This window comes from Salvelinus sp. IW2-2015, linkage group LG8, assembly GCF_002910315.2.
Source record: "Salvelinus sp. IW2-2015 linkage group LG8, ASM291031v2, whole genome shotgun sequence".
Lineage (NCBI taxonomy): Eukaryota > Metazoa > Chordata > Actinopteri > Salmoniformes > Salmonidae > Salvelinus > Salvelinus sp. IW2-2015.
The window spans coordinates 48,478,544-48,500,191 of NC_036848.1; the positions used below are offsets into that span (position 1 = coordinate 48,478,544).

Here is a 21,648-nt window from a genome sequence, read left to right on the forward strand (position 1 = left end):
CATAGCAAAGAAAAATAAACAGAAAGGTAAACCAATTAACCATTTAGTAATTAACAATACACATTTCTCACTTCACAATGATCTTACCGTAGCACCCACACATTAGTTTAATGAATTTCCTCAACTGAAGTTCACTTAGGTAATATTTTATTTCATTTATTCATTTAATTTTTCAAAACTATTTTTTTCCATAATAAATTTTACTTTGATTTCAATAATAAAGAAATAGTCACAATTTGAACATAAAATACCGTAGAAAAAAATACCACAGGTAGAAATAAACAAAAGAAACAAACAAACAAGGAAGAATTCATAATCATCATTATTTATAGGTCATAGTAGTTCTCCTCATACTCATTCCAAGTACATCAGGTCGTCAGGAAAGCAGAATAGAATTGACATTAGAATGACAGTACAAACACACAAACGGTTGAAATGGTTGCTTCTTTGTCTTATTTCTTCTTCAGATTGTTTCCATCAGCCCAAGCGTACACTGGACAATCATATTATAGGACCACTTGGAAACACATACATCATCATCATCATCATTCGGAATATAGGTCTTCATTCTCAAGTAGCTAGGTTTAGTTTGGCGGGCAGGTATCGGGAGGAAGGCAGTCTGTTACTGTTATTGCCCCAGCAATTGGGAGGGGGCGGGAATGGGGAGAAAGGCAGTGAAACCCTGGAGACGTTACCTCATCCTGCATGTCATCATCATGCCATGCCTCTGCTGTACACTATTATCATTGCTTTGTAGAGTTTGAGGACCAAGTCAGGTTACTACTGGGCCGGGTTAATATATCTATTAGATCAGGTTGGCATTTGTATAAAAACTCAACAGGAACACATGTATAAAGGCGGAATGAATAATTAAATAATCCCCCCCAAAAATGGCATTGCGGATCGATGTCATAGTAAAATCTTCTATATCTAGCAACACTTAATAACATTTAATTTTGTATTTTTGTAATTTTCTTATTCTTTTTTTTATTCCAAAAATGGTTGGAGGAGGAGCAGATATAGTTTGCGTGGTCATCTATACAACAGGCTATAAAACACCACTTTGTCACAGTCCAGAAAGCACATATAGATGTGGTTGTACTGTATATAAACATATGTACTGTAACTGTAATAAGATACGTTTTGCGTGCATGGAGTTCCAGTATCAGAATGATCGCGTTCAGAACGTTCCGACTTCTCCTTCCAGAATTCTGTTAAACACATTGCCTTAGATTCCACACTGATGTTGAAAACCAAGTCGTCCAGAATTCTTAACTGGCAAAGATGAATCTTGAATAGAACTTGACATAAGTCTTTCAAGATCAAGATTAATCGTAGGCCCTTTTGTCTTTGCACTGTTAACAGATCGGGCGGCCATTTTTTATATTAGTCTGTTTTGGGCCATTACTGCCACTATAAAAAGTGCAAATACTTTGGCTGATTCCTCAAACAAACGTACCATCTTTATCCTTTCACTTCCTTCTTTACTGTTGCCTTGCCTTCCCATGATCTCTTTTCTTTCACTCGTCATCCGTTGTTGGAAATGTTTGGAGTTGGGTTTTCTTTATGTACCTTATTTATGCGTTTTGTGTTTTATGTATTTTCTCGTAAAGATCCCAGCAAACACAAAGACAGGATATGTAAATGATAACATGAAAACATTGGAGTTTGTTGTTGTAATATTGTATATTTCTCAATTGTATATCTCTCCTCTCACATTTAACTCAAACTTCGAGAGTGAGATATTGGCTAACCAATATCCTGGTAATAAACAGAACAGGTCACAGATGGCGTTAATTGGTTAGTTTGTTGATCCATGATGTATAGGTACTTCGGTTGATTATCTGATTATTCTGCAGCTTGCCATAAGGTTGAGACACTCTTTCTTATCATTAGTATAGTCCAGTACAGTACCGCCATCTCCCTGGTGCTATTTCTTATAGTCCAGTGTGCTTGGGTAGAAGAATCTAAAGGAAGATGTTTCGTTTTTTACTCCTTTTCACTTTCCAGTATACCACCACCCACCATGTCTTAGATAAAATGAAAGACTAAATGTTCTTTTGTTGTTTTTGTTTAATTTTTGTTTGTTCGTTATTATACACTTTTTATTGGTCTTCCGATCTCCGGATTCGTCTTTTTGAGTCATAAAAAGTTTGAATAATTGGTCCAATCTTTGCGAGGGGCCAGTGGTGACGACCAGAGACAGTAAGGATCACACGTAGTACTCCTTGTCTTTATTCTTCTTGCTCTTAGAGGAAGTCTTGGCGGCGTTCGGCGGTTTCTCCTTCACCACCGTCCCGTTGGACTGCGATGTGTTACTGATGTAGTTGCGGCTCTCGTCTACATGGTAAGAACCCTCATCCCGGTTGCGGTATTTGTACATGGCGTAGAGCAGGATGAGTATACAGAGGGCGGCTGCCGCTATGATTCCAACCACCATCCCCGTGGTACTGCTTGACTCACGGAACACCCCCTCCGATGGACCAGGGTAGCCCTTCACCGCCGGACCTGTTGGGTTAGCTGTGGAGAGGACGAGAGAGGGATATGGATAGGGAGAGAGAAAGGGGGTTAGGGGAGAGAAAGAGAGAGGAGGAAGTGAAGGGGGTTAGGGGAGAGAAAGAGAGAGGAGGAAGTGGAGGGGGTTAGGGGGGAGAGAGAGAGAGAGCGAGAGGAGGGGGTTAGGGGACAGAGAGAGAGAGAGGGAGAGAGAGAGAGAGTGAGAGAGAGGAGGAAGTGGAGTTATTATAAGTAGCTCATATCCAACACAAGGAAGACTATACCATTCCACACAGAACACATTCCATAGCTTATATACTTCTGACAAATACTCAAAAATAAGTAACACAATGAAAGTTTATTTTCACCTTTATTGATTTCACACAATGACAACAGAAAGTGAATGGATTTCTCTCAGGTGCATTAACATCAATATACAGTATGATCAATATCATTAGCCACTATGAAAACAGCCTCAAGGTGTGCTAGCAGATTCCAGATCCCCTGACCTGAGTGCACCTACCAACAGTCACTTCATTCTATTTGTATGAGTAACTCATAACCAGTGCACCTACCAACAATCACTCATAACCATGACATGGATGAGCTCACCCACATACGGTAGAGTAGGGATGTGAGGACATTTTGACAGTCCACAGTGATTCATAGTCACCAACAACAGGCCATCCAGAGAGAACCAGCTTCGTCATTATGATGCAAATTACAAATTAGCAACATAATGATCCCCATCAATTTCAGTATATTTCATTTTCAATGAATGAAATGAATTGGCAATGGCCAATGCGGTCTCTGTAATGAACTCTAAATGTTTGATAACAGCGGATTAATAACTGAGCTATATTGCACTTTTGGGAGCCATTTGCACCGACTGAATGGGAAGCTGATTAGATATCAGACAGCCCTCTTTGTGTTCCGAGTGCCGTCCAAATTATAATCCATCTTCCATCAGCTTTCTCTGATAGGCCTCTCCACTGTTCCCCTTCATATCACTCTCTCCCATTCTCTCTCTCATTTTTATTTCTCTTTCTCGGTGTCGAGCTCTCTCTCTCATTTTCTCGTTATCCCTCTCTCTCTGTGCTAATGCCCTCCTTAGATTAAGTACTTTTAAACTTTCACCTCATCTCTTCCTCCTCTATTCCTTTATACCTTTACCTAACTTAGTGGTTCATGTTCTGACTTCAGGTTCCTGTGCACAATGTAATGGCAGATTACAGCTCATGAGAAACCCTGGACTAGAGCACTAGAGCAGGTATGCTAACAACAGACATAGGCTATGTCCCAAATGGCATCATATTCCCTATATAGTGCACTACTTTTGACCAGGGCCCATAGGGACTAAATAGAGGTAAAAACAATATATATACTGTACATAGGCACTATATAGGGAATAGGCTGCCATTTGGGTCATAGTCACAAATGCAAGGACAGGAGAAGAGAGTGCAGTAAGCAGGTGAGCAGCTAACAATGCTAGCAGACACTCAAGGACAAGACGAGAGGAGAGCAAGCGCCGCTAGGAGATTGAGTGTGACTGAGCCTAGCAACAGATTAGCTTTGCCCGTGACAAGCCAAGTTATCCTTGTAGACAGGTGTGAAGAAGGCGCTGGCCTTGTGGGCACAAGCCACAGGCTGACACGCTGGCGACACACCCCTCCTCCAGCTAACATTGTGAAAGGAGAGAGAGGAGAGTTTACAGTGGGTTAGCTACTTGTGTTACATTTTCAATCTATTCTTCGGTTCAGGGTCAAAGATTCGACAGTGGAGATAATGTGGTGGCTGGTGGTGTGAAGAGGAGGAGGTGGGGGAGGAGGAGGGAGGAAGAGCGGTAGAGAGAGGGAGAGAGAAAGAAGAGAGAGAGGAGAGGGTGAGAGAGGTAGAAAGAGAGAGGGAGAGCGATAGAGGTAGAGAGAGGGAGATAGAAAGAGAAACAGAGTGACTTGTTCGTATGGAGCCGTGTTCATATGCAGCCAGTCAAGCAACCTCTCCCTGACCTCGCCCGCCGTCTTGTCAACCGTCGCCCGTGGAGTGAAGATCAAGCGTGCACAACTTGTACTTTCGCTTTAAATCCTTCCAAAAAGGTCAAATAAGGGGAGCTTATATTTGTCCTGTTTCACACATGTACAAGTGTGTAACCTGTACAGTGTGTGGTGAAATGGAAATGTGTTTTTTGTCTATCCCACTCCTCCTGAGACCAGCCAGGTCACCCGTGATACAAGTCAGTATTCGACGTCCATCCATGTCTGAGGACGGGAGATGATGTGGAAACCGGCCACTAGGGGCAACAGTGAGTGCTGTTACCTGATTCCTTTAGTTATCATACACATACAAACATCACTACATCACACCTGGTCAGACCAACTAGCCCCCACCCCTACAGTATATCCCTTATTACTTCCTGCCACATGGCCTCAAACTGCACCATTTTGTTTCTCTCCATTGCCCACTCTCTTTAGATTTTTTGATAAGAAAGCATTTGACCTTTCCATTGCGTGAACTACGGAGGATTGGCTGATTTCCAGTTTTTGAGTATACGTTTTTTAAAGATAATCGATGAGAAGAGTATTGTCCAACCAATTGGGTATCTCACTGCACCCTCATATATCATGTCTTCAAATATACAGACAGACAAATTAAAAGTACATTTACATTGCAGTACCTCTGACATGCATCTTTCCAACTCCGCCCATAACTTTTTTAATTTTGAAACATTCCCAGAAGGCATGAATTATTGAGTCATTAGTAGTTTTACACTTCAGACATGACTCTGCCGTTGTGCTGTAGAATTTTGTCTCTTGTATAATACATTCTATACAATACTTTATACTGGATTAAGAATACATTTTCATTAACTGTAATTTTGTTTGTTATGTTCCAACACTCCCTCCATCTTGTGTCAATATCAGTTATTTTTATATCTTGGTTCCAATAGTTTATATTTGTTTCTACGAGATTGTCCGTTGTATAGGCTCACTGCAAGATTTTGCATACAGAAGAAAAAAAAAATCTAATTTACATTTTGTGATATAAAACTTTTAAGTTGGATTTATTTGAAAATATTGGTCAACCCAAAATTGCTTTTTAATGCTGTCTAGGAAATACATAGATTTCCTATACCAAGTCATTTACGGTTTCTATGCGTTTAGTTTTAATTGGTATTACCGAAAATGAATATAAAAACTTTAGCAGCCATGCCATTCTAAAGAGGTTCATTCTAACTGTAAGATTTAGGATAAGAATATTCCATGTAACTAGATCTGCTTTCATATTGTTGAGTAATGGAATAAAGTTATCTTTATATATTTGTTGTTTGTTTTCACTTATTAAGCATCCTAAGTATTTCATATTTTTTGTGGTCCACATAAAGGATTGCTGTAGATTGTGAGTTTTTTTTCTTATATTACCATTATTTACATTTTTCCCATGTAAATTTTATAACCTGAGATTTTTGAGTATTAAAAATTGGTCAGGTACATCAGGAGACCATCTGCAAATAATTTTTGTTTATATTCATGTTTACCAATACTGATACCTGTTATGTTTGGGTCCTGTCTAATTCTTTCTGCAAGCGGTTACAATTGTCAGGGGGTCGGGGGGACATCCTAGTCTAGTGCCCCTTTCTAAAGCAATTTCATCAGATTATGTATTATTTGTGTATATTTTTCTTTAGGACGTTTACACAATATGTTTTATAAATAAAAAAAAATTCTGCTAGAAAGTTTAAAGTTTCCAATGTTTAGAATAGAAAAGGCCATTCAACACAATCAAAAGCCTTTTTTTCGGCATCAACAGCCATTATTGATTCATCTATATCTGCCTCTCCAAAGGTTGCAAGTTCGAATCCAGCGATAGAAAGTCATTTTTAGATTTTGTTTTAAGTCTATCCCAAACCTTAAGCCTAACCTTAAAAATACGGAGTTAATGCCTAAACGTAAACACTTTGGAATTTGACGTTTGCAACAATCTTGAAATTATTTGTTTGAAAAACATGGATGAACGTCTGTTTCTGACGTGAGACTGTGAGAGCTAGTTGCCTGAGACACCCTCTGCGAGTGGGGTCACGGCATGGGATCAGACATTATTGAAGGTGACCCGAGAGAAACTAGGGTTAAATGCCTTGCTCAAGGGCAGATATTTTTTACCTAGTCGGCTCAGCTTTTCGGTTACTGGCCCAATGTTCTAACTGCTAGGCTGCATGCCAATGGGAGTCAATGGGAGACAGAATACCACCCACTCAGTCTCCCTCTCCCTTCTGACACCCCCCCCCCCACCCATCATTGATGTGTTGCAAATATTATATAGAACCAGTGGGCAACAACAACACATCACTGATCTTATGGAAACATATCTCAATGTACCACTAGGGATCATAGAGACATTTAAAGAGATAATAGAAATGCTTTACTTTTGCCTGCTGCGTGTCTTGAATCTATCAGTTTGTTCTTCTACTCTCTATACTAATCTCATGAAACATAAGCTCTTCTCCTGTCCTTCTTCACCCCAAGCATCTGTTGTACAGTACAGTACAATTAGCACATAATGCATGCTAATAGGGACCAATTTGGAAGATATAGAGAAGATATAGAAGAAGGAAATAATGGGACAGTGTTGCTCCGCAACAACAAAGACATGACCATCAGATGAACCCTGTAGCTACCTATCGTATGACAAGGATTAAGGATTTTATACTTTGATATATTTTTTTCCCTCTTCTTTTTTTGTGTGTCAGTTTCATCTGATATTCCTACAAGTTTAATGAACAGAGGGTGAAAGAAAAGGACATGAGCTAAAACGATTTATAGATAAGATGAAGATTACTTTATTGGTCAATTAATTGCACACAAGGTCCAAACGAAATTTGACTTCCGTTTTTAACCCAACTGCTCAGAAGGACACACATACATACAGAAGCACATACACTTTTTTTGTTGTTTGGGAGAGGTGCAGGGGGCTGCCACATTTGGCGCACTGGGAGCTGTTGTTGTGTGTTGTTAAGTGCCTTGCTCAAGAGGCACAATGGCAGGCAATGGCATTTAGGTTTTGAAATCCAGCAACCCTCCGGTTGCCAGCTCAATTCCCGCCCAATTTTTTCATGTCCGAACACGGGATTAAAACTGTAGCCCATTTGTCGCTATTACAGCGAATTAAGGATTCATTTATCTTCAATGAGCGGACTGGTCTGGGGGGGGGTACCGTACAGTGAGATTCACTACTTAGCAGACTGGGATGGAGGGAGTATAGAGTTCAGAGAACAGTGAGATTCACTACTTAGCAGACTGGATGGGGAGGAGTATAGAGTTCAGAGAACAGTGAGATTCACTACTTAGCAGACTGGGATGGGGAGGGAGTATAGAGTTCAGGGAACAGTGAGATTCACTACTTAGCAGACTGGGATGGGGAGGGAGTATAGAGTTCAGAGAACAGTGAGATTCACTACTTAGCAGACTGGGATGGGGAGGGAGTATAGAGTTCAGAGAACAATGAGATTCACTACTTGTATTAGCGCTCCTGTGTTGTATTAGCGCTCCTGTCTGTATTGTGCTGACACTGATGTGTCTTTGTCCAGACAGATTAACCTTCATTAAGGATTATCAGACTAATAGTCCAGCGCCCAATGAGGTCTATCAAACTATACACACGACCCTCATCAATTAGTGTCATTACCAGTAGATATACAGTGGCCAATCTATATACTGTAACCTAATACCAACCCTAAATGTACAGTACATTAAGGCTTATTAGTCTGTACTCCAGCACCAATGGTGTCTATGAAACACAACCAGTGGAACAACCTCTTAATCCCATGAGTCACTGGTTAGCGTCACACATGCAGTAGATGTACAATAAGCATTTAATATAACCTAAAACCAACCCTAAATGTACATGAAGGATTATTAGAGTGTAGTCCAACACAATCAAACACCTGACCCATGGAACAACCCATCAGTTATCGGTTAGCCTTACTCATGCAGTAAATATACTGTAGGTCCACCATTTTATGGGTTTTGTTTGGTAAGTACTGTAGGTCTATCTCTCTGCTGTTTTTCAATAGAGCAGGGATTTCTACCCGGTATTTACAGTTGAAGTCGGAAGTTTACATACACTTATGTTGGAGTCATTAAAAGTAGTTTTTAACATTTCTTGTTAACAAACTATAGTTTTGGCAAGTCAGTTAGGACATCTACTTTGTGCATGACACAAGTCATTTTTCCAAAAACTGTTTACAGACAGATTATTTAATTTATCCTTCAAAACAAAGAGGTGATCCTAACAGGGAATTTTTACTGGGATTAAACATCAGGAATGTTGAAAAATTGAGTTTAAATGTATTTGGCTAAGGTGTATGTAAACTTCCGACTTCAACTGTATCTCCCTGTTGTAACACACCTGAATCAGCTAATCAAGGTCATGGTGGGCAGCTAATTAGTAGAATCAGATGTATAAGATTAGGGTTAGGTTGAAGCAAAATCCAGCTAGAGGGTTGCTATTCAGGAGGGGGGTTGGTGTATGTCTGGACCCCCTCCCTGTCCTTCCTTTAGTTGGGGTGGAGAGAGAAAGATAGTTGTTATGGGGAGGTAGTCACGTACACTGACGATTGTTTAACAGACAAATGGTTGTCTTTTCATTTGTCCTTAATGAATAAAATAGCATAAAGGAACTTTGAAAATCCCTTTTTTGAGTGCGGAACCTCAACAATTTATTCGTATGTCGAGGTAGTGCCATCCCATATCGCTCCCATCCCAGAATGCTTCACTCTCCTCTCCGCATCTTCTTTAACAGTCCATCACCAAGGCAAAGCGAAGGAAATTATAAACCCAGGGAGAAATGGCGCCTGAAACAAGTGTTTAAAATTATGGCCGCTCTTATAAACTCTACTCAAGCGTACCCAAGGGTAAAATTAGACGGACAAAAAACAACCTTAAAGTGGTGAGAGCCTAGCTTCATGATGGTACAGCAGGGGAGAGAGAGAGACAGCGAGAGGGGGCGGGTGAGGGGGAGAAATGGGAGGGGTATGGAAGGTGAAGCGAGATAGATAGCTAGAAAGAGTGAGTATTAGAGAGACAGGGGAGAAAGGGTAGAGAGAGTGAGAGTGAGAAAGATATTGTGATGTAGAGAAAGATACTGTGAACTGAAGGGGGAAACTTTTAAGGGAGTGAACTGATGTAAAAGCTACCAGAATAACCTTTCTCCCTCTCTTCATTTAATCTCTGGTTGAAACGCTTAGTGTGCCTCCCAAATAGCACACTATTCCCTAAATAGTGCACTACTTTTGACCATTGCCTGACCATAATAAAACCCCCTGCTGTTTTATTCATGTTTTATAACCCTCCGACAATGTGTAATGTTTCAGTCATTTAGTCACAAGTCATTTCCCCTCAGCAAGGCTGTCGGGGCCTTGATGGGTGGTTGGGTTGGGGTTTCAGCAGGAGAGATAGGAGATATACCAATATATCGGGAAAAAAGAGACAGAAAATGAGACAAGCAGATATCATATGACTCTTATTCACCATGATATATACATATGATTGAGCAGAACGTAATGGTATGGCACTAAATTGCGGCAGTGCCGGTGTATGAAAGGCACTGAGAGCGGTAGTTGGAATGAAATGAGGCAAAATGAGGTATTGAAAAGGTGGTCTAGTAGCTCTGATGGTCTACTGTATGTCCTCGAAGCGACAGCTATGGTGATATGTCTCTGCTTGAATGAAAGAAGTTATTGGAGGATTCTCTTCTCTCTGTGTAATTCTAGCTTGGTCTCTTTCTTCCTCTATAGATGTCAACCTAAAGAGACCACGTCTCTCTCTCTCTCTTAGCAATCTCTCTTTCCATCTTTCTCTCTCTCTCTCGCTCTCTCTCTCTCTCTCTTTCACACACACACACACACACACACACACTCTCTCACTTCGCTCTCTCTCTCTTTCTCAGTTTAGATTAAATACAATTCAAAAGGCTTTATTGACATGGGAAACATGTTTACATTGCCAAAGCAAGTAAACACTCACAAACGTTTTTAAATAATATAGACTCTCTCTCTCTGTCTGTCTCTCTCACTCTCAGCTTTCCCTCTGCGTAATCTCTCTCTCCATCTTTCTCTCTCTGCCCCCCCATCTCTCTCTCTCTCTCTCTCTTTCTCTCTCTCTCTCTCTCTCTCTGTAACATTAGCAGTGTTGCACTGGGACTACTCATTTAAATAGCTTTGAAATGCTCGATGCAAACCCCCTTCATCCTCTACTTCTCTCAAGGAGGAGCGAAATGGGATCACAGATTCCACCCTGTCAGTTGGGATTTAAATAAATGGTCCTCTTTAAAGACTATTTCTCCTCATTTGTCCCTGGCGAAGGGGTTCATTTGTTTGACAATTTGCAATGGGAGTGAGAGCGTGGGGTTGGGGGGGACAGGGTAAGGGATGGGGAACAGGGAATGGGATTGGAGAGGGGGGAGGTAAGTGAGGGGGAGAAATGGAGAGTAGGGAATGGGAGAAGGGATGTAGATGAAGGGGAAAACATGGACGATGGAAAGGGAGTTAAGGAAGGAGGGATGTGAGTGCTGAGGAAGGAACATAGAGAGCGAGGACGGGTGAGGCGGAGGGGGGAAGGGGTTGCTTCAGGTGAGGGTGAGGCCTGTTCATGTTCTCCTTGTTGTGAAGTAACGGAGCAAACCGGACTACTTAGACTATAATGAACGGATACAGGGCCGACTGACCTTCCTTTAGTGGGATTGATGGCATGGAGAGATGTGCTCTGGTTATGCACTGTCATTTACCCTGTCGTTTATCATCTACACCTGGATGGATTTACTGTAGGCCTATACAATTCTTGCTTTACTGTACACTGGTTTGACAAGAAATATGCATGTATGTTAACCTAGGAGATACAGTTAAATTACAAACCATACAGTATATTGGGATTTGACATCCTTGGGATGGGAAAATATAGTATGAGTACAGGAGCGTGTTGTACTAATAGTAATAGTAATATACAGTACTACAGTTAAAGGGTAGGAAGCAAGAGTTTTTACTCAAGAACGTAACAACACAGTGTGGTCCAGTGGCGACCCGTTATTCTGCCCCACCTGTTTTGAGCCCCACCTATTTAGCTAAAAAATATCTAATATTGTTTCTAGCAAAACACCAGTCTCAACGTCAACAGTGAAGAGGCGACTCCAGGATGCTGGCCTTCTAGGCACTCTTCACTGTTGACGTTGAGACTGGTGTTTTGCAGGTACTATTTAATGAAGCTGCCAGTTGAGGACTTGTGAGGGGTCTGTTTCTCAAACTAGACACTAATGTACTTGTCCTCTTGCTCAGTTGTGCACCTGGGCCTCCCACTCCTCTTTCTATTCTGGTTATAGACAGTTTGTGCTGTTCTGTGAAGGGAGTAGTACACAGCGTTGTACGAGATCTTCAGTTTCTTGGCAATTTCTTACATGGAATAGCCTTCATTTCTAAGAACATGAATAGACTGACAAGTTTCAGAAGAAATGTCTTTTTTCTAGCCATTTTGAGCCTGAATTGAACCTACAAATGCTGATGCTCCAGATACTCAACAAGTTTAAAGCAGGCCAGTTTTATTGATTCTTTAATCAGAACAACAGTTTTCACTGGGCTAACATAATTGCAAAAGGGTTTTCTAATGATCAATTAGCCTTTAAAAATTATAAACCTGGATTAGCTAACACAACATGCCATTGGAACACAGGAGTGATGGATGCTGATAATGGGCCTCTGTGCGCCTATGTAGATATTCCATTAGAAATCAGCCATTTCCAGCTACAATAATCATTTACAACATTAACAGTGTCTACACTGTATTTCTGATCAATTTGATGTTATTTTAATGGACAAAAAATTTGCTTTTTTTTCAAAAACAAGGACATTTCTAAGTGACCCCAAACTTTTGAACGGTAGTGTACGTCACCGCAAAATCTAGGGGGAGAGCTCAAAAATTCAAGCCCCTTGGGTGCTGCCATAGAGTTACATTAGAAGTGCCCATCCAAGAAGGCTCAAGGTCATTGGCCACAGATAAAATGATAAAATCAGATCACGTTATATCTACCTTAGCTTTGATTGGACTGATCATGTCAGCATACTTTCAAAATCTTAGCTAGCAAGCTAGACAAGCAGTCATCATTATGAATCATGTCAACAATCTACTGGCAAATCCTTTTCAATCCTTGTGATATGAAGATAAATTATAGATAAAACGTATAGGTGCTCATCGTCCATTGGGCATAAACCACAAATTCAACAATGAGTGGATTGGAAGGCTAACTGCAAGCATTTGCAAAGAAATCACTAGCCTGCTATTCAGTGGTGGGCGTGTGATTCAAGTCTGGGTTTAAGGGTATATCTTCCTAGCTTAAAAGGATAAACATTCAACACCATGGGCATTGGCCATGCTGTCAATCCAGCATGACTTCTGCCTCGTTCAAAACAACTGGAAACTCGGAGCTGGGAAATCTCAGACTTCAGTGAGTTCAAGACAACTGGGAACTCGAAAAGAAATGAGCTCCAACTCGGAACTCTGGCCTCTTTCTAGAGCTTTGACCTGAAGATGACTGACGTCATGATTCAACCTTATTATCTTTTTAGAGTTCCCAGTTGTCTTGAATGCACCATAAACCCAGAGAATACCAGACTTTTATGACAAAGTTTGATGACAAAATTTGCCCACAAGGACGGCCGCGCCACCTTCCAGTTCAAGTGAGCACAGCACAACAAGGTGAGTCCAAAAATGTACAGTTTTGTATGCTGCTGCAAAAATTATGTAATATGCCAGGGAGATATGTATACTGTAGCTAAGAAAGTAATACTAAGTGTGTAGTAAGCTGTTATTAGCCCATGTGTCTCACCCTAATAATTTGGTCCCTTTCCCCCTCATCATTTAGCCTACTGTTCTGACTTGGTGGTGTACATGTAGCCTATAGCCTGTTTTAGAGAAATGTAATCATTGAATATTGTAAGAGCTTTCATTGTCTGCGTATATGCCCCCTTTATTTATCCTAGGCCTCTGACTTGGTGTGCAGGGAGAATACTGTAAGAATGGCCCATGTTCTGAATTCTGTCGCTATAAATTTCATAAGTGCTGAACAAATAATTATATTTAGCTCGCTCATTAATGTCTTAAACTAAATTACGAATTGCCTCTTATCCGCTCGTTGTCCCCTTATGCCGTAGTTTGTACATCTCAATTGTCAGTAGAAACCGCATTTGTTTAAGAAAGTCAGCCATATCAGCTGTTTTTTTAAAAGGCAGTATATGAGGCTGAATGAACTATTTCGTTGCCAGACAAGGCTCTGCTGATAGCCAGGTGTAGCAGTGGTAAGGATTCACACTATGGTGCTGAAAAGAAAGCTCTGCTGTTGGGACAGCTTTATGTAGGCCCTAACAGTTTGTGGGCACTGTCACCAGTATAGTGCAATTAATGTATTGTTTAGTCTTTTGCTGGCATGCATCTAAAACAATTATTTTGTTTGCCCCAAGAAGATTTACATGCAAAAATTGCCACCGGTGTGGTCAAAGACTTAGTAACATAGTCATAGTCACGATCTGGTTACCTATAACTACAAAAATGGTTATGTTTTGGGATTATTACATATTTACCATATTTACCAAATAAGTAAATATTACATATTTACTTATTTCCAGATGTCTTCTAAACTGCCCACAATGCACTATTTCTCAACATCAAATGGAGAATCTACTCTGTGATACCTAGTTCGTATGCTAGCTCGGTAGCTAGCTCAAGCTGGCTAACGTTAGCATCCTCATGCTCTTCACAGACTTTGTGGCTGTGTTATCTAGTGGGAACCCGTTAGCACGACAGGCTCTGGTGCCTTCTTGCCGTGGCCTCAAAACAAAAGAGAAAATCATACCTGCTAATTGTGTAGTACCTCGTCTGTTCTACTTTTTGTTTTGTCAACTTTATGGCATGTATTCTGAGAAGTATCTAAGAAGTAGGCTGTAGGGAGATTTGAGTTTTGTGACTTTTTCCGCCTTTGCTTAGTGTTAGCACGCTAGCTGACTGACATCTGGAATCTATGTAATAGGGATTTTTCGTGCTATATAGCTATTGCATTTCACTGACTCTCCCACACCCTAGGAAAACATTTTCCGACATGACTTTGCCATTCTTTGGATTTCTGATGGGTTTTATGTAATACCTGGCAAAAATAGAAAAGTGAGATGTAACTTTGCATTGGGACTTTGATGTGTATACTAATGCAAATCCACATGTTACATGTGGTTACGTTTATGCTACCTACCCTTTAAGGATGTTCACCACAATTCAGTATTACATCCAGGACAGTTTAGTCAGCTATAATCATGCATGTAACATGATAGATAAATGGTTATGTAGTATCCCACCCAGGACTATGGTTGCAAACCTACCTAGCTAGGATGAAGTACACTCCCCTCCGTATTTATAGATTACTGCACCTGTACATAACCCATCTACAATTTAGCCCAAACAACTACCTCTTTACCTACTGTATTTATTTATTAATTTATTTTGCTCCTTTGCACCCCATTATTTCTGTCTCTACTTTGCACTTTCTTCCACTGCAAACCAACCATTCCAGTGTTTTTTAGTTTTTATTTTACTTGCTGTGTTGTACTCACTTCGCCTCCATGGCCTTTTTATATTTTTATTTATTTATACATATATTTGTTTGCCTTCACCTCCCTTATCTCACCTCACTTGCTCACATTGTATATAGACTTATTTTTTTTCACTGTATTATTGACTATATGTTTGTTTTACTCCATGTGTAACTATGTGTTGTTGTATGTGTCGAACTGCTTTGCTTTATCTTGGCCAGGTCGCAATTGTAAATGAGAACGTGTTCTCAATTTGCCTACCTGGTTAAATAAAGGTTAAATAAAATAAAATAAAAACATTTATTTGTAAATTTGGCTCTATACGCCAGCATTTTGGTTTTGAGATCAAATGTTTCATGAGGGGACAGTACAGAAGTTCACCTTTTATTTGAGGGTATTTTAATATATTTCTGTTTTATTGTTTCGATATGAAAGCACTTTATGTATCTAGTCCCCCTATTTGAAAAAGTTGTATTATTTTTTGTATTAGTCAAAAGGTTCATTTTTCTTTCCCATATTCCTACAACGAAATTACTACAATATCTGTATGTCTTTAGCTAAAATGAGGTTGGCTATCTTACTGACACGTCACTATAATCCACACAGATTAGTTGAACAGTAGCGCCAACATTTCCTCACCACAATCACCAGCTGTCAAACTCAGACTTGTCGCACCACAGCAGAGGATCAGCCCTAGTAGAAAGGTCACTGTAGCAACCTACTGCTGGAGTATAGCTTCCTTCCAGAAGGCCCAACACAAATGGTATTACTTATAATCTCTCCTCTTCAAATGAGAGAAGAAGAAGTAATGCCATCCATTCATCTCTCTATCTCTTCCTTCACGAACAGACAGATCATCTGTTTCATCCTACTGCTGGTGTAAGCTGTGTTAAGTAACAAACAGGTGTAACATTTGTCCTTAAAGTACGTAACTGTCCAGTGAAAATCTCACTTCATGTTCTGTTAATTTATACCCAAATAATGTTGTTGGCCTCCTGAAGAGGATGAGCAGTCCAATCAGTGGTCTACTCGCATGCATATTTTTAATGACCGGTATACGCCCACACTATTACAACACAGAAAATCTGTTTTTTTAAATACTTCATTACCATTTTTTGGAAGGAAAACAATTTCACTCATATGTAATTAATTATAGGTTAATTATAGGCCATATCTAATAGAAATCTGGAAACACTGGACAGTTTGATTTGAGCCTTTAAGAAGAAGTGACCCCATCCCTCCATCACTCTATCAACTCAACCACTGCTTGAGCTGCTCCTTTCCTAACATATTAACTTAAGAATGGTTTTACATTTGTCCTTAATTAGCTGAATGTCCTCGAGACAAAGAAGTGACACCATCCATTCTTCGCTTGCTTCCTTTATTTACCCATCCATCCCTCCATCTATTCCTTACTTACACTTAAGTCAGGTATTAAGTCTGTCTTTAGATATTAACTTAACTCAATCTTCCGTCACTTCTTTAATTAGCCATTTGTCCTTGAGAAGAAGAGATGATACCATTCACCCCTATATTCATCCATCAATCGATTACCTCCATCCCTCCCTTTACTTTCAGTACGGCAAGCTGGCCTTGGCCTACGTAAGTCTATGTCCATGACCCTGAGTGTGGACCTGAGTGTGTCTGATTTCAGGCATGCATGTGCGAGCCCAGAGTGACTCTGGCTATCTGATAATGCTCACAGGACTGTGAATTGAACACAGAACTGACCGAGCGAGCATGAAATGAGTTCAACCAATGCTGTGATGATTAATAAACCGTGCTTGACCTTCCAAGTAAATGGTGCAGCGGAGATCTGGAGCCCTTTTACCCATAATGCTCAGTGTGAGCATGTCTGGGTCCAAGGGAGAGAGGGACAGGAAATGAGAGTAGGGCATATGGAAGCTTTCTGTCTCTGCATGACCGCAGCTAGACTCAGGGTGTATCCGAATTGGTACCATATTTCCTATATAGTGCACTAATTTTGACCAGAGCCATTGTGTGTCAATTTGGACACAACCCAAGTGTCTGCTTTAGCTAGAAGAAGTCCTGGATGGATGGGTGGGGGGATATGGATACAGTGATGAATGGCATGATGAAATGTATGCCAAGTAGGTTAATATGTCAATACATGTGTGCTAATGTCATCATGAATACTAAAAGGTGCACACAGAATACTAGTGATTTCTATACATTTTTTCTGCTGTGAACTGTATCCGATCCTCAGTCCTGGTTTGCTTTTGAGAAAAACGAATAGACTGTAATAATGAGAGGAAAACAGGGGGCAATAAGGTATTCATATTAATGATGAATATATATAATATTCGTCCTGTATCAGATTCTAGTCTTCTTTCTTGATTATATGCTCATAAACTCACAATGATTAGAGGAAGCCTGATAAGTGCCTAGTGTAAATCCCCAGATTTTTGTTGTTGTTGAACAGAGCACAATATGAGTCAAATGGTTTGAATCTGGTATGAGTGAGCATTTGGTCTTTTGAGCAATTTATCCATATTCTCTTTATCCTCTTCATAAACTTACAATGATTATAATGAAACTGCTGTAGTAGCCTATACTGAAAAAAAAATATCCTGTGTGAGTGAGTATTTGCCCTTTTGGCTGGGGACAATGGGGACAATGCCAGAGCGAGGCCGCTGCTGCCTGCTGGAAGACTAAAAGGTAACGCCACAATATTTTATGGATGTTATTCCATTCCCTTAGCTAGGGCAATAATGCATTTCATGCATCATAGACCTTTCCTAAAGGGAATCAGGCAGGGGTTAGGGAGGGGGGGGCTACAGCAAGTGTTTACTTTTCGGTTTGCTTAATGCCTCTGCAGAAAGCAATTCCACCACTTGGTGAACCCAGAGAAGGGTCCCGGGAGTTGTGTTTTTCTAAAAACCACCGCTGAGGCGAGCTCCTCTTCTCCTCGTTTCCCCCTCGCTAGGGTTAAATCTGGCATCTGCCACTCAAAACGAATAAACAGACACATTGGTTACGTCCCCAAAAGGCACCCTATTCATTATGTAGGGCTCTGGTCAAAAGTAGTGCACTATGTAGGCAATAGGGTGCCATTTGGGATGCGGTAAATGCCTTAGCGTCAAAGTTTAGCATGCTGATGACGCTGACGCAAAGCCAGAGAGATGGAAGGTTGGAGGAATGGAAGGAGGTTGGAAAGGAGTAAGAAATAATTGAAAATATGAATAGAGAGGAATCAGCATACAGGGAGAGGAGGGAGGGGTGGGGTCTGACAGCCAAGCAGACATGACTGGGAAATCCTGTTCCCTCAAAGACAAGTTATTATTATTATTATTTGTGCATGCACGTGTGTCAGTGAGCCGTGTCTGGGGTTTATCTCCACCGAGGAAGAGATAGGCCAACATCAAATGGAAGAAAATACCAAAATATTGCAAACATGGTTCACAGAATATTGACTACAATGGCGGAAGAATTGGCATAGCTTCATCTGTTAAAGGCCAACAAGCAGAGTCAATTCAAGGGTCTAAAGCACAGACAATGCTTGATGATTTATTTTCTCAATTGCTGTGACGGAATAGCCTATAAATTGTTTGGTTTCAATTGGTGAGGAGGATGTGTCCTTATCTTACTCTTGCTAGGGAATTTATCAAGTCAGAATATGGATATAGGACTTTAGATGCAAAGTCTCATTTTGACTTCAGTTATTTCTTAACATGTCTGCCAGGCAGCACCTAATTAAATAATGTGCTACAGTGGTTGGTGCTCTATAGGCCGTTGCCTTGTTTTCCAAAGCTGGATTTGGAATGCTCATGGCCATGGCATGAGTAAGGTCTATTGACATGCATGGTGCATGGTGCTCAGCAGTGGAACAGAGAAGAGAACATAGGGAGAGAAGGAGAGAGACCTCTTGCTGGGTATGATTGAATAGCCTATTATATGTGGGCAGTGACCTCCCAAGCCAGCAGCGTTGTGTTATTATTTCATTAATCTAAGCGCTAGTATAAAACAATATTTTACCAACATATTTTATTTTATTTACAGGGTGCTTTCCCTTTCCTGTCACTGCCATTTGATTTATGGGCCTTTTCTATACCTCGTTTTTGTTCACTCTCTTTCATAAACCAAACATATTAGCCACCAAATGTTAAACACTTTGGTGGCTATGTTGATGTCAATGTGATGTAAAAGGCTGGGGGATGGAAATTAGAGGAGCGAAGATGAAAGAGAGAAAACATGTAGATGATTAACCTTAACCTGCCTAAAGGCAAGTGGTTGGTGGAGAGAGAGAACGTAAGGAGGGGGGTGAGAGATCATTTGCTGAAACGCTGTGGGATGAGTATGATAGCAGCCTTCATACTACTTGGGTTCTCATCTCCAGCCTTCTTGTGTTGGCTAGGCTGTGATGAATTGTATATTTCGCACGACACAGAAGACTTGGAATAACTATTAACAGATGTGAAGAGACAAGGTAAATAAAAATGTGTGAACAAAAACACACATCCATAAAAAAAACGACAGTATGTAGATAAGATACAGTTGGATGTTAGGGATTGCTCTATGGGCTAAAGGGGCAATCTGGCTCTGGTTAGGAACTGATCATTAGATCAACCTTCCATGCCATTTCTCTCTGCTTGACTCCACTGAGAGTTGGCCCAGTCCGTTCGGCTTGACTCCACTCAGGATTGGCCCTGTCTGTTCTGTGGGCTCTCACTAGGACATGCAGCTGTTCTGTGAGGTGGCCTTGGCACTGTCCAGACTCAGTGTGTGTCCCAAATGGCACCTTATTCCCTATCTAATGCACTACTATTGACCAGGGCCCATGGGGGGCCCCTAAGGCCAAAGGGCTCTGGTCAAAAGTAATGCACTATGAATAGAATAGTGTTGTCAGGATACCAACATTTTAGTGACAATACAATACCAGACCAAAGTATCATGATACCAAGTAGTGTGTGTGCATGCGGGAACAATTCAGAGTTCACATACACCCCCCACACACAGCCTAGTCTCATCCATATGTATCCCTGTATCACTGTGTGGTGTCTTGAACCAGAGGGCCCAGGGGGAGGATTTGCTGCAATGTGATCTAATCTTAATACCAGCCCCACACTCTTAGAAAAAATAGTTCTAAAGGGGTTCTGCGGCTGTCCCCATAGGAGATCCCTTTTTGGTTCCAGGTAGAACCCTTTTAGGATCCACGTAGAACCCTCTGGAAACGGTTCAAGATGGAACCCAAAATGATTCTACCTGGAACCAAAACGGTTCTATCTGGAACCATAGCGAGTTCTTCAAAGGGTTCTCCGAAGGAGGGACCTTTTTTTCTTAGAGTGCAGCCCTATACTCAGCCCCTGGCCCCAGGCTATCCCAGCACAGCTCTATACTCGGCCCCTAGCCCCAGGCTATCCCAGCACAGCTCTAGCCTTGGTCCCAGCTCTATACCACCATTCTTCACCATATATATCCCTATGTGGTCTCTTCAAACAGAGGGACCAGGGAGATGATTCAATTTGGTGCAGTGTGATCTAATCCGGCTCCTGCTGGAAGATTAGCTCTGTGTGAGTGAACCTCGTGCTGCTGGCTCCGGGGATGCATCCGAAATGGCACCCTATTCCCTATATAGTGCATTCCTTTTGACCGGAGCACTATGGGTCCAGGTCATACAGAAGTAGTGCACTAAATAGGAAACAGGGTGCGATTTGTGATACACTAACTCGCCGCTTGCCACAGTTTACTTCCTCCCAGAGGTAAGAGAAATAAAGCAGGGCAATAAGTAAGCTGGTCTGATCGATGTCGCTTGATGGCTGTCGGGGGTTTGAGGGACGAGGAGGTGGGGTCAGGCCGCTGTGGGACGAGTGTCCAGTGATATAGCCTACAGCATGATCTAGAATTGACCTTGGGGAGAGGGGGGGGGAGGGGAGGGGAGGGGAGAGAGAGAGAGAGAGAGCAGAGAGAGAGAGAGAGAGAGAGAAGAGAGAGAAGAGAGAGAGAGAGAGAAGAAAGGCAAAAAACAAATAAAAAAAAAAGAAAAGAGGCGCGGGAAGAGGGGAGAGGGGGAAAAGGCCAGAGAGCGAGAGAGAGAGAAAGGGAGAGAGAGTCTGCTGCCATTGGAAAGTTCTCCAAATGGAATCGTCTTGTGTGTTATTTAACTCTAGCCTTCTTTTATCTTATTTGACAGTGATGTTCTGCACTTATAGCGGGTCAGGGTCAGGGTAATTTAGGACATTTCCTAATAATGGGGAAAAGTTCTACAACTACTTTTAATAGTCATAGTCATTTTGCAGAGCATTGCAATTCTAAAGTGCTTTATTGATAAAAAAAACTAAGTACAGTACGAAAAAGTAATAAAAGTATAGAAATGTATGCACTCACTCTGGATAAGAGCATCTAGAAAACTCATAGTATAGCACCATAGAGAGCCAAGGAGAGCATAGCACCATAGAGAGCCAAGGAGAGCATAGCACCATAGATAGCCAAGGAGAGCATAGCACCATAGAGAGCCAAGGAGAGTATAGCACCATAGAGAGCCAAGGAGAGTATAGCACCATAGAGAGCCAAGGAGA

General features: G+C 41.1%; 1 protein-coding gene across 1 annotated transcript in view; it reads right to left on the reverse strand.

Moving 5' to 3' along the window:
• Positions 1 to 628: 628 nt before the first annotated feature.
• Positions 629 to 21,648, reverse strand: part of LOC111968067 (neurexin-1a-like) — a 594,370-nt gene continuing 573,350 nt past the window's right edge. Inside the window, 1 exon segment of the mRNA XM_070444976.1 lies at positions 629 to 2,520. Within this exon segment, the coding sequence (XP_070301077.1) occupies positions 2,213 to 2,520 (308 nt within the window). The 3' untranslated portion in view covers positions 629 to 2,212.